Below are 14,246 nucleotides of genomic sequence, written 5' to 3' on the forward strand. Positions count from 1 at the left end.
GCATTTCTTCCTCCTTGTGGCTACCCCCACCCTCTCAGCCTCCTCTCTCCACAGTAGTGACCAGTCTTCCAGCCATATAGAAACCTAGCACCACTTCCTCCTCCCTGGCAAACCAGGCTCAACCCCTCTCCACGATCTACCACCACTACCAATAGCTTCCGGCACAAAAAGATTCCACACACAACTGAATTGCTATTCCTCACAGGATCCTGTACTTGGAACACCCTCTAACCTCTCTCCTCAAGCCCCTCTCTTCTAGTACATAACAGACCTATCTAAGGCTATTAGGGCCTGCATGAAGGTAGAACTCTGTTCTTTCCTCCATCTCAGAAAGAACCCGGTACTGGGCTCATCAAACAGAGCATTGGTCCGATTGCTGCCTGCAGAATATGAAGATGGGATTTCTCAGCCCTACGGGTGGACTCCTGGGAAGAAGAAGAATGGCTTCCATCTCCCATTGGTAAGGAGGAGAATCCACTTTCAAGGATAGAGAAATAAGAAAAAGAGACCAAATACTGAATAGATAAATAAGAGCTGGAGAAGAATATTGGGATTGAGTAAATGACTACCATTTTGGCTTAATTCTTGGTAAGTTTTCCCAAAGCTCCAGTAGGTGGAAGCAAAGACCACAAGTATCGCCTTGAACTAAGCCAGGTAGAGGGAGGCAGCTGCCCAGCTTGGGTACAGCTAGCTAGAATGCCCTGTGTTCTGCATTGTAGATTGCCTCTGTCTCCCATCCTGATCACTCTCATCCTGGTCCTGCACCCTGAATTCATTGTATGTTGTTTTGCTAGAGGTTCTGTCTATCTGCCTTGTCTGAGCAGTTGGCAGACCTTCGGGCACAGCATTTCCCTCTCACCCAAAGCCCATCATATCTTTGGCACCCTGAGGACCATGTGCCCTGGGGCCAGAGCAATCTAGTTCCACTATCCTTCCCATCCTCCAAACACCAAATCATTCACTTCCCTTCTGTCATACCTTCTCCTCTCATTCTTCCCCTAGGTCCGAGAAGTATCCAATCAGATAGCCAGCTATCTGAATGAGGATGATGATCTTGACCCATTCTGGTCACTGATCCTCATGCAGTGGGGACAGTGGGTGGACCATGACCTCGACTTTGCTCCAGAAACTGAACTGATGGTTAGCGAGCACACCAAAGAGCAATGTGATGAACACTGCATCCAAGAAGACAACTGTTTCCCCATCATGGTAGGCTCTTTGTGGGATTACTCTCCCTCATGTCTCAGCTTTGTCTTTGAATGCTTTCCTTTCTTGCAGTAGAACGTCCTTTGATAATAGTCTCGGAGCCGGCAAAACCAGAACATGGAGCGCCAGTTTAGCAGGGGGTGGACAAAGTGCAGATCAGGACCTCCCAGTAGATATGTAAGTTTTTCCTAGTGGGCTGCATTAAGAGAAGAGCAGGTGTGGGAAGGATGTCCATTGAAACAATCACGTAGTGAGAGCAACGAGATTCTTTATCTCTGCCAAGAATAAAGAATGGTGGTCATGGTGTACTTTGCCACAGATCCCCATCTGGAGTACCGGGCACCATAGTATAGGAAGGAAACTGAGAATGAGAATGAGGATGAGGATGATGAAGAAGAAATAACAATAATGATGCTGATGGCTTGCATTTATATAACCCTTTCTGGCTTACAAAACACTCCACATGTATTGTCTCATTTGAGCCTCACAACACCACTGTGAAGCAGGTGCTATTATTACCCTCATTTTCTAAGTGAGGGAATGGAGAGTTGCAGAGGCCATGTGACTTGTTCCTGGTCACACAGCAAGTATCTAAGGCAGGGCTTAAATCTAGGTCTTCCTGATTCTGAGTCCAAAGCTCTGCCCACTATATAGCACAGCCTCTCATAATCTGCAGGGTGCTAAGAGTTGGGCAATCAGCATAGAAAAAGGCCTTGGGTCCATGCCATATAAGCTGAAGAAAGGGACCTGAGGGCTGTCTTTGTGGGGAAGAATTCTAGGCCTGGAGAAGACCTGAGTTGAAATCCAGTCTCGGACAATTACTAGCTGTGTGACCTTAGGCAAGTCACTTCACCTCTCTTTGCCTCAGTTTTCTCATCTGTAAAATGGGGATAATAATAGCACCTGCCTCCCAAGGTTATTGTGAGGCTCAAATGAGATAATATTTGTAAAAAGTGCTTAGCATTTTATAGTGCCTGACATATAGCAGGAGCTTAATAAATGTTTTCCCCCTTTCCCCCTTCCCGTTTATATATTTGAGGCAGCTGGGTAGCAAGAGGCATGAGTTCAAATTGTGCCTCAGACTCTTACCTGTGGGACCTTGGGCAAATCATTTAACCCCTCTCTGCCTCGGTTTCCTCATCTTTAAAATGGGGATGATAATAGAATCTCCCTCCCAAGGCTGTTGTAAGGGTCACATGAGTGAGTTCATAAAGTACTTTGCAAACTTTCAAGTGCTTTCTAAATGCTACCTCTCACTATTTGAAGGACTGTCATATGAAAGAAGAACCCTGTTCTGCTTGGATAGTGTAGCAATGGATAGAAGTTGCAAAGAAGCAAAATTGTTGTTACTGTTATTCTGCCATATCTGACTCTTCATGGCTCCATTTGGGGCTTTCTTGGCAAAGATATTGGAGTGGTTTGCCCTTTCCTTCTCCAGATGAGGAAACTGAGGCAAACAGGAATTTGAGGCTGAATTTGAACTCAGGTCTTCCTTACTCCAGGCCTGGTGCTCTACCCACTGTGCCACCTAGCTGCCCCAAATCAAGCAAACTTAGTCTCGATGTATAGCAACAGTAACAATTAAAGCTACTCCCTAAAGGGTCAGGGGAGGTGGTAGGTTCTCCCCATCCACCAGTTCCCATTAGAGGTCTTCAAGAAAAGATTGAATGACCCCTTCTCTAAGTTGTTGTAATGGGAATTCCTTTGGAGGGTATGTATTGGACTAGAGAGCTATTGAATTGACTTTCAAAGCTGAAATTCTGTAATTCTGTTATTCTTCAAGTGTCTGCCAATGCCACACCACCTACCTTGCCACTTCCCGCCTCCATCGAGATTGCTAGGATTCCTGGCAGAGAAGGCATTCTAGCTGAGAATGTGTCCCTTTCCTTGTTTCTGCTGGATTCCCCCGTCCTTCTCAGAAACTTTCCTTTCAGCCCAGCTCCTCTGTCCTTCTCCCTCCCTCCCTCCCATGGTGATTACAAGGGTTCAGGGAAAGAAATCACGGAATCTTAGAGCTGAAAGATACTTGACATTTACTCATCTAGTTCAGCCTCCTCGTCTTATAGATTTGAAGGATTGTGTGACCTCATCTCAAAAGTGAAGAGTCTGAGGCCCAGAGGGGGGAAGTAATTTGCTCAAGGTCTCACAGCTGGTAAATGGAAGATATAATACTTGAACTCTGAAGTCTTTTGACTTGAAAACCAGAATTCTTTCCATTGTATTCACATTTTCCCTTTCCCCTATGAAAAGTAGCTCCTTCACATAAAGAAAATGGGAACCCCTGTGCCACAGGAATCATCAGCTCTCCCTCTATTCACATACTTGAATTCTAGAACACCAGCGTAATTTTTGAACATTTTACTGATATCTTTTGTTTTTCTATCACCTTCATTTTCTGACAGCTCACCCTGGCCCCTCCCAAAGAGCCACCCTTTAGAATAGAACAGAAAGAGAGAAAAAAGAGTTCAGAAAAAAACTAATCAACACGTCAGCCAAGTTCACCATTGTATATGTGGGACCACTAATGTAAATTGTGGCCATCAGAGTTTAGTAAACATGGTCTTATGGATAAAATTCCTAAATGAGCTAAATAATCAATAAATTGGTACCTACTATATGCCAGGCACTATGTTAAACACTGTGAATAAAGATAAGATTGAAATGTAAGCTCAAGGAGCTTACATTAGAGGGAGGAGACCCGTACAACTTGTATACAGACAAGTATGTATATGTACAAAACCCACATGCTTTATTATATCTATCCCTGGAAATGAGGGCTTCTGACAGGATGGGATGGGTCCAGTCTTGCCAAACCTGCTGAGGTGCTTCCTGTTATCTATATTAGTTCCCACCTGGCGACCCCAAGTTGAACAAACAAGGACCTTGCATGCCCTTCTTCCGAGCTGGCTTTGTCTGCCCTACACACCCCTTCAATTCATTGGCCCGAGAGCAAATCAATTCCCTGACTTCCTTCCTGGATGCCAGCATGGTCTACGGAGCTGAACCACTCCTAGCCAACAAACTCCGAAACACAAGCTGCTCCCTGGGCCTGATGGCGGTCAACGAGGAATTCTCCGATAACGGATTGGCCTTCCTACCCTTTGACCACAAACTACCCAGTCCCTGCAGATTCATCAATGCCACTGCTGGAGTCCCCTGCTTCCTGGCTGGTAAGTCCTGTTGGTGTAGTGCCCATATTTGCCAAACCAAAAATTGGGGCCCATCATCCAATAAAAGATGCTCCTTTTGTAAAACCCCACTGAAAGTATACTTTCTTTTCTTGAAATTGGGACTGTCCTGGAAAATCTGGGACATATGGTCTGCTACACCTACTGAGAAGCAGAGAATGAGGGCCAAGAGAAATAAGGGGGAGGACATTGTAAGAGATGGTGCAAGGACAAGAAATGGGACAGTCTGCCAGCCATAAAACAGACCAGGAAAATTCACATGATGCCACAAGGCAGTTTTTAGGAAGAGAAAAGTCCCTACTGTTACCTTCTCACCTATATCCAGGGAAAATGAAATAGAGCAGATTATCCTACAGGCACTGGTCAAATGCCCAGCTGGCTTTTTGGGTAGGCATAGGTCAGGATAATAGAATTGGAGCAAGAAGGAAACTTAAGGTCTACACATGAACGAGATCTTCCAGGGAAACTGGAAGACTGTTAAGTCCAACCCCCTATTTGCAGATGAGAGAAATTAATTGATTCACCCAAGGTCTCACAGCTAGTAAGTATCTGAAGCAGGTCTTACTGACTCCAGGTCCAGTGCCCTAACCACTACACCACACTATCTTTCCGTACCTTGCTGACTCTCAATGCTGTCAGGAAGTGGTAAATAAAAGTCAACAATTGTCTTGAGAGTCCCAGGGTCGCAGATAAAAACTGGGGAAAAATCACATTGAGGGAGTCTGGAAGAATAGAGATATCCCAAGGAAGAGAGCTGAAGAAAGCAGAGGTGTGTTTTAAGAGGCCTAGAGACAATGGCCTGACTGAGGCAGGCAAGAGAGGCTTCCTGTGGCTCACCTAGTAGGATGTCTGGATACTCACTGCACAAGTTATCGTGGGGTTAGAAAGGAAGAAGATGAGATGAGAAGAAAATGAGTTTGGGCCTTTATCTCTTCTCACCTATACTATTGTAATAGCCTTCTAAACAGCCTCCATGCTTCTCATTTCTCTCCTTTCCAATCTACCCTCCTCACAGCTGCCCAAGCAATATTTCTAAAACATAGATATGGCCACATCACTCCTCTGCTCAAAAATGTTCAGTGGCTCCTGATTTCCTCTGGGATAAACTACAAAACCCTCGGTCTGACATGTAAAGTCCTCTACCAACTGGCTCCTAACAATCACTCTAGTCAGTCGTATTTCATAGTATTCTCTCCTATGCACTCTCCTTTCCTTTCATCCTGGCCTGTTAGCCATTAGACATGTGGGAAATCGCATCTGCCCAGATGGAGCCTATACCTGGAATGGTCTTCCTCTTCACCTCTGCCTCTTAGAATCCCTGGCTGCCTGAAAGCATCAAGGTGGCCCGGAGGAGAGAACATTGGGCGTTGAGTCAGAGAGACCTGAGTTCAAATCAGACCTCAGATGCTTACTAGCTGTGTGAGCCTGGGCAAATGGCTTAATCTCCGTCTGCCTCAGTTTCCTCAACTTTAAATGTTGTTGTGAGAATTAAATGAGATAATATTTGTAATAGCACCTGGCACATAATAGTCATGTAATAAATACCTATTTCCTTCCTTCAAAGCACAGTTCAGGTGTCACCTCTAACTAGAGGCTTTTTTTTATTCCCATAGCCGTTTGTTCTGTCTCTGTGTCTCTCTTAAAATTGTTTTGTAGTTACTTATCTGTGTGCATGTTATACATCCACACGCACTCCCTAGTAGAATGTAACCTCCTTGAAGACAGAGACTATTTTATTTTTGTCTTCATATTCCCCACTGCCATGCACTTAGTCCATAAAACAAATCAAAGGGAATTGAATTGAAATGACCTGAAACCAAGTCACATGTGATAAGGAACCTAGATCCTAAGGTGATTGCCTTTGTTTCTTCTGCCTCCCCACTCTTCTCCCTATACCTGGGCCCTGTGACTGTTGGGGAATCCAAAAGCTTCTTTGGTTTCCTAGGTGATTCCCGGGCCAATGAACAGACTTTGCTGTCAATCTTCCACACCATTTTTGTACGGGAGCACAACCGGTTGGCTAGAGAGCTGAAGAGGCTCAACCCCCATTGGGACGGAGAAAAAATCTACCAGGAAGCCCGGAAAATTGTGGGTGCAATCACACAGGTAGAGAAAGAGATTGCATATTCATATCTGTTCGGCTATAGTTTTTTTTTAATGTAATGTTTATTTTATTTAACTTTCTTTTCAATTAATAAGCTTTTATTTTCTCTCTTATTCTCTCTCACTGGGGAAAAAAGAAAAAGAAAAAACAAAACCCTTGAAATAAATATGTATAGTCAATTCCTATATTGGCCCTGTCTTAAATGTATTTCTTATTCTGAATCCTGAATTCATCACTTCTCTGTTAGGAAGTGGGAAGTATGGTTCATTGCTGGTCCTCTGGACTTGTACTTGGTGATCGCATTGATCAGAGTTCTTAAGTCTTTCAAAATTGTTTGTCTTTATGATATTGTTGTTATTGTACCCATTTTTCTGTTAATTCGGCTCACTTCACTCTGCAGCAGTTCCCACGAACCTTCCCAGGTTTCTCAGAAACCAAACCCTTTTATCAATTCTTAGAGCACAATAGCAATTACACTCCCTTCCCCAGCTGATACGCATCCCCTTAGTTTCTAGTTCTTCACCATTACAAAAAGAATTACTATAAATAATTTTGTACATATGAGCCTTTTTTCCTCTTTCTTTGTGCTCTTTGGAGTATAGACCTAGACACTGGGTCAAAAGGTAGGCATGATTTGTTGACTTTTCAGTCATTGTTCCCAAATGCTTTTCAGAATGACTGCATCAATCCACAATTCCATCAGCAGTGCATTATTAGCTTGTTTGTTTTCCCCTTTGCTCTAGTCTTCCTGGATAGGTACTGCTCTTGGTTCAGCACCACATCCCTTCTTCCTCTTTTCTTTACCTCTGTTTTCCTTTTCTAATCCCCCCCATTCCTTTTATTTCTTCTTCTGCCACTGTTCCATCTCCTTTTTCATTGTTCAGCTTTCTAGCCCCAAATAAAACACTGGATTTGCAGCATCCCAGAATCACTTTTGGGTTCCTATCACTCAAGTTTTTCCCAGCTCTGTTACTTACCAGCTGTGAGATTCTTAACCTCTCTGGATCTGTTTTGCCCCTTCCTAAATGGGGGTATTTAATATTTGCATCACAAATATCCCTAGTTCACATGCCATCTCGAATTGGAAGCCATTCCTGAAAGCCTTAGTTATCAGGAGATAGGTAATATGGTTCATTACCGGTCCTCTAGAATCATAGTTGGTGATTGCATTGACCAGACTCTTTAAATCTTCCTGAAAGTCTTAGTTATTAGGGTTCTTTCCCTCCTCAAATTATTGTGCATGTGCTTATCTGTTTATACGTCTATCCACCACTCTCATTGCCCCTCCCCACCAAATGGAATGTGAGCTCCTTGAGAGCAGGGGCTGTTCTTTAACTTGGTGGACTGGATTGCTACCTGAGGCCTCATCCAGCTCAAATATTCTCCAACTATGGGATAGAGTTAGAGACTGAGCTAAGGATTTCATTAGTATAGGAAATTCCTTCTAATAATACAAGTCTGCACCTTTCCTACAACTTATAGTCCTAGTTTTGCCTAGAGCATTGAAGGGTTAAGTGAGTTGCCCGGGGGCACACAGCTAGTATGTGTCAGAGGTAGGACCTGAACCCAGGTCTTCTTAGCTTTGGGGCTGACTCTCTATCCACTTTATTATGCTGCCTCTCTGTGATCCTATGGAAAATTCATCCTTTTTGACTTGTCTTCCATAGAAACAGAAAATGGCTATCCTCCCTCACCCAGATCATCTCTATTCACCATCACCAATAGCACAATCTCTGTTCAGAGACAGACTGTTTAATTAGCTTCATCAAAGATTTCCTCCCTCAGACCTAAAGGTCTCAACCCTCTGTCACCTGTTCTCCTCGCCCCTTTTCTCCCAGGTTATCACCTTTGAAAATTACCTGCCTTTAGTGCTGGGGAAGGAGCTAGAAAAGGAGATTCCCAAGTACAAAGGCTACGATGAATCAGTGGATCCCAGCATTGCCAATGTCTTCACCTTGGCCTTTAGATTTGGTCATACTGAGGTTCCATCTATTATCCACCGACTGGATGAGCATTATGAGCCCTGGGGCTCTGAACCGGAGCTTCCCCTGAATACGCTCTTCTTCAACAGCTGGAGAATTATAAAAGATGGTAAGTATCTACCAGGAGGGCTGTTCCCACCACTCCCTTCACCTCTACCGCCTCCCTCTCCAACTTGCTCTAACCTTCACCAGACTGCCCACTCATTCCCAACACGAAGGGTCTCAAGGGTATCTGACTTATTTGTTCCCTTATTTAAGTGGTTCAGATTTCCCTGAGCACTGTAGGAAGATTCAATCTTCCTTCAATGACTTCACTTAATGCTTCACAAACTATATCCCGCAAAATTCAAATGATATAACACCTTTCCATGATAAAAATTCAGTGCTAGTGATGTTTTTCCCCTCTGAGGTATTAAATGTGAAGTTATTTACACATCCAAAAATGAATTTTGAGGCAATTTTCAGTATGTAACTAGGTTTGCTTTGTATAGTATATTGAGTACTGGACTTGTAGACAGGAAAATCTGGTTTGTGCCCCTGACATTTCCAAGCTATGTGCCTGTAGACAAGTCCCTTTACTGCTCTAAGCCTCAGTTTCCTCATCTGTAAAATAGGGACAGTAATATCTACAGTAGATCTTTTGCAGGCATCAAATGGGATCATCTATATGAAGTGCTTTCCAAACCTTAAAGCACTACACAAAATATATTATTATTCCTTTTGTCTCCCAATTCCCTCAATCTTCCTTTCTCCCAGGATAGTCCATAGCTTCAGACCAGCGCTTATGGTTTCATCAGTTGAAAGCCCTAACGATTTCTATGTTTTATATATAATTCTTTTTAAAGAGACTTTAACTCAAGTTCCTTCTCTCTAAAATGAGGGCATTAGATTAGAGGAAGACTGAAGTACCTCTAAGGGGCAGTGAGGTGGCCCAGTGGATAGAATGTCAGGCCTGGAGTCAGGAAGACTCATCTTCCTGAGTTCAAATCTGGCCTCAGACACTTACTAGATGTGTGACCCTGGGCAAGTCACTTAACTCAGTTTGCTTGTCTGTAAAGTGAGTTGGAGAAGGAAATGGCAAATCATTCCAATATCTCTGCCAAGAAAACCCCAAATGGGATCACGAAGAGTCAGACGTAACTGGAACAACTGAACAAAAAAAAAAAAGGTCCCTCTTGGATCTCACATTCCATGATTCTGTGACAACAATCCTAAGATTTGGAAATACCTTTAAGAGGGGATGGGATAGAGCCCTGCCTCTCTGTTGTTCAGTTATAAAGAGTCAGCCCCCTGTAGCTATTCCTCTTCCCTTATTGCCAGGATAAAGTCATGGGATCATAGAGGCCTTGAAGGCCCTCTAGTACAAGCCTATCATTTTACAGATGAGATAACTAAGGTTCAAAGAGTGACTTGCTCATGATCCCACAACTAATAAATGTCAAGAGGCAGGATTTGAACCAAGATCAGCATGCTTTCTACTAGGCCATTCTGCCTCTGGTATTCTATCTAGAATCATCCCCAGGGCTCAAAATGTTTCTCCAGGACCACAGTTAAGGGTTCTTCTCCTTCCCTGTGTTACCAATGACTTAAGACATGACTTAAGGCAACTAATAATGGAGAAGGAGGTCGTTTAGACTATCTGGTGGTCAAAATGACCAGAAGTCAAAATATACATGTTTAATCCATAATATATGATCACCAAGACAAAGTAAAGATCTTCCCTTCTCCCAGCTCAAGTTGCTTGTTTTGTGGCTTGTTTTCCCTTTGAGCCTAGTATGTCTTAAGGTTCAGGAAGTATCATGTTTCTGGCTATCTCGTTACAGGTGGAATTGACCCCTTTGTCCGTGGCATGCTGGTCAAGCCCTCCAAGTTGTTGAAGCAAAATAAAATAATGAGCAGTGAGTTGCGAGACAAGCTTTTCCAGCCAACTCACAAGATCCATGGATTTGACTTGGCCTCCATCAACATGCAGAGAGGGCGGGACCATGGGCTGCCAGGTGAGAGAGGCCTGGATATAGAGTCTATAACCAGGCAACCCTCTGCTTTTATATAGGGCTCCTGAAGGTTCTTTATACCAAGTTCAGCATTGGGAATTCAGGCTATCCTAAAATTGCAGAGGGCTACTGGGGTCTGTTCTTAAGATTCACTTTCCCCTTTTCACAAATAGAGGATCTTGAGCAATTCCCTAGATCAGTCTGGATCTCAGTTTCCTCATCTATAAAATGAGACCAGATTGTTTTGGGGGGTTTTTTGATTCATGGAATGAAACAAGCATTTCCATAATTTAGTACAATTTTAAAAGATGATTGCACATGAAACCATAAATTCACTATGTACAACTCGATATTCCTTTTAAACATGCGACAAAGTTATCGTGTAAATGTCTTCTTTTTCTCCCCCCCCCACCTCAGAGACGGCTACCATTAGACACAAATAATGTGTGTGTGTGTGTGTGTATGTACATATGTATGTATATACATATATACATACATATATATGTATATACACATGTAAAATTATTCTATACATCTATTTATTAGTTCTTTCTTTGGATGTGGATAATGTCTTTCTTCATGTCCCTCATAGTTAATTTGGATATTCATAATAGTCAAAATGACTTAGTTGCTCAAAATCATTCTTAAAATTGCTGGCCAGATTGGATTAGATGACTACAGTTTTCTTCGAGCTCTAAGATCCTATGATCTTCTACCCTTCTCTGGTGCACAGCTATATTTTTTAAAATGTCTAGCTCTGGTCAATGCAGGGATCAGTTATGACCTTAAGCTTCAGAGAAGGTGCCAATCAGCATTGGTAGAGGGAATTTTCTCACCTGAGAGTTTCGAAAGTTGACTAAAATACTAGGAGCTAAGTGACTTGTCCTGGGACATACAGCTACTATGTGTCAGAACTGAAATTTGAACCTGTGTGTTCCTGGCTTCAAGGCCAGTATTCCATTTACTAAATCAGGGATGCTTCTTATAACAGTTCGTATATACTTTTAACAAACTGTATGTAACAGGAAAACAATAATTGTTATTATCTCAGAATACCAATAATAAACTAAATTTAAAATGTTAAAAAATGATTAAGAGGGATGGGGAAGAGCTCAAGAAAGGAGAGTAGGGGTGGGGTGAAGAGGTAGGAAAAGCTTATTTCTGCTGCTCTGGCCTCAGACACTTACTGTGTGACCCTGGGCAAGTTACTTAACCCTGTTTGCCTCAGTTTGCTTATCTGTAAAATGAGCTGGAGAAGGAAATGGCAAACCACTTCAGTATCTCTGCCAAGAAAACTCCAAACAGGGTTGTGAAGAGTCAGACAAGACCGAAACTACTGAACAACAACAAGGTATTCTTGTTCTGGGTAGTGCCTTAATCAAGAACATGTGTGCAGAGCCATAACTAAGGTAGGCAGCTAAGACTCTGTCTCCGGGTATCAAAGTTCTAGAGCTGACAGCATTTGCAATCAATCAATAAACATTTATTAAGCGCCTACTATGTGCCAGGCACCCACCAGCAGGCTATTGCAGTAATCCAGGTGTGAGGTGATGAGGGCCTACACTAGAGCGGGGGCGGTGTTCAGAAGAGAGAAGTGAGCATCTATGAGAGATGTTATAGAGGTAAAATCAACAGGCCTTAGCAACAGATGCCATATGAGTGCAGGAGAAATAGTGAGGAATCCAGGATGACTCCTAGGCTTTGAGCCTGAGAAACCGGAGGAATGGTGTTGCCCTTCTTTAGCCACTAGAAACAACAAGGCTTAGTGCCTAGTTAACAAAAATAAATAGTTAAAATAAGTTACTACTTTTTTTTTTTTTGGTGAGGGGTGGGGAAAGGCAACAGGATTAAGTGACTTGCTCAGAGTCACACAGCTAGCGCCTAAGGCCAGATTTGAACTCAGGTCCTCCTGACTCTAATACTCATATTCTATCCACTGTGCCATCTAGCTTTCCCTTTACTACTCTATTTAATCAACTCCACTGGCTCTCATTTTACCTCCAAGATCAAATATAAAGTACTCTTTATATCTGAGTCTTAAAGCCCTTCACAGCCTGGCCCCTTCCTACCTTTCCTGTCTTCTTACACTGCATTCTCTTCCATATACCCTCTGATCTAGAAACCCCTGCTGTCTTACTGTCCCTTGAACACAAGACTCCATCTCCCAGTTCCTGGCATTTTCACTGGCTATCACCCTGTCTGGAATGTCCTCCTTTCTCACTTCTGCCTGCTGGCTTCCTTCAAGACTGAGCTCAAATCCCACCTTCTGCAGGAGGCTTTTCATAGTCTTCCTCACTGCTAGTGCCTTCTCTCTGAGACTGCCTTCCATCAACTTTATCTCTAACTTATATGCATCTAATTGTTTGTATGCTGCCTTCTGTATCAGAATGTAAACTCCTTTGAGGTCCAAGATCGTGTTTTTGCCTTTCTTTCTATCTCCGGTGCTCAGCACAGTGTCTGGCCCATGGTAAGAATTCAATAAATTCTTGTCTATTGATTGACTGTCTCTACCTTCCCCCTACAACCCAATCCCCAGGGTACAATGCCTGGAGACGCTTCTGTGGCCTCTCGCAGCCTAAGACAGTAGAAGAATTGAGTATTGTGTTGGGAAACAACCGGAAGCTGGCTGAAAAGTTCATGAAGCTGTACGGGACCGCAGACAACATTGATGTGTGGATTGGAGCCGTTGCTGAGCCCCTTGTGCCAGGGGGCAGAGTTGGGCCCCTCCTGAGCTGTCTCCTGGGGAGGCAATTCAGAAAGATCAGAGATGGAGACAGGTGAGTGTCCTCAAGCTAAAAAGATGAGATGGAAAAAATAGAAGTCGTTTTGACAGTATCGAGACATCATGAAACAGCAGAAAGAAAACAGGACTAGAAGTCTTAAGAGCTAAGTTCTAGTACTTCCACTGACCACCTCTCACCTTAGATGGTCTCGTGCCTTCTCTAGGCCTCAATTTCCTCTTCTGTAAATTATGGGGTTTGAATTCTGAAGCTTTTTCCAACTTCAGCATTCTATGACTCTATATCTTCTTGGCATAAGGGTGGAAATCTTCCCTAGTATTAGTGATAAAAATCATTCCCTCTTTTTCATTTTTATTCCCCTTGGTGACAGATTTTTCTACCCCACGGGACGGAGAAAGGAGAGAACCTAGTGAGGGAAGGATATTCTTAGACTGGTTTCTAGATCAAAGGCTGTTTCTATCCCTCTCTGCCCCATCCTCAAGACACACGCCCTCACACATGCACATACATCACCCCCTGTCAAGGAAGGATCTGTCATAGTCTTGCACTTAAGGCCCATTATTAACATCTCACTTTTATGCCACAGCCTTCTGGCTTCCAAACTAGCACCCACCCAAGTACATGGGTCCATTGGCAGGTGGGTGTTTCTGAGGTTGAGTGAACTACAGTCCATAAGTACATACAACACGCAAGTTTGAGGACCACAGCCCAAGTCTTTCAGGTCCTTGAAGAGGTAGTCATGTAGAAGACAGATTACACTGCTTTTGTTTGTCCCCGGTAAGAGAACCAGGAAAAATGGTTAGAAGTTGTAAAGGGACAAATATTAACTAGATGTTCAACATCCCAAAGTGAAATGGGCTCCCTCTGCAAATAATGGGTTCCCCCTCTCTGAAGGTCTGCAAAGCAGAAGCTCAGTGACCACTGTTTGGTTGTGTTGTAGAGAGGATTCCTACTCAGGAATCCTCCTGAATCCTGCTAGGCCACCTGTAACGTCCCTAGCTGGTTAGAGGCTCTGTGGGTTTGGGGTTTGG

General features: G+C 43.3%; 1 protein-coding gene across 2 annotated transcripts in view; it reads left to right on the forward strand.

Moving 5' to 3' along the window:
* The window catches only part of LPO (lactoperoxidase), a 34,359-nt gene that overhangs the window by 16,884 nt on the left and 3,229 nt on the right, over positions 1-14,246 (forward strand). For both annotated transcript variants that reach the window (XM_020991959.2, XM_020991957.2), the window contains exons 6-12: positions 331-460; positions 1,003-1,209; positions 4,052-4,376; positions 6,340-6,500; positions 8,337-8,589; positions 10,304-10,477; positions 13,011-13,251. In XM_020991959.2, the coding sequence (XP_020847618.1) occupies positions 331-460; positions 1,003-1,209; positions 4,052-4,376; positions 6,340-6,500; positions 8,337-8,589; positions 10,304-10,477; positions 13,011-13,251 (1,491 nt within the window). The remainder of the gene's footprint in view (positions 1-330; positions 461-1,002; positions 1,210-4,051; positions 4,377-6,339; positions 6,501-8,336; positions 8,590-10,303; positions 10,478-13,010; positions 13,252-14,246) is intronic.

The sequence above is a fragment of the Phascolarctos cinereus genome, unplaced genomic scaffold (assembly GCF_003287225.1).
Source record: "Phascolarctos cinereus isolate Bilbo 61053 unplaced genomic scaffold, phaCin_HiC Scaffold_5;HRSCAF=322, whole genome shotgun sequence".
Taxonomy (NCBI): domain Eukaryota; kingdom Metazoa; phylum Chordata; class Mammalia; order Diprotodontia; family Phascolarctidae; genus Phascolarctos; species Phascolarctos cinereus.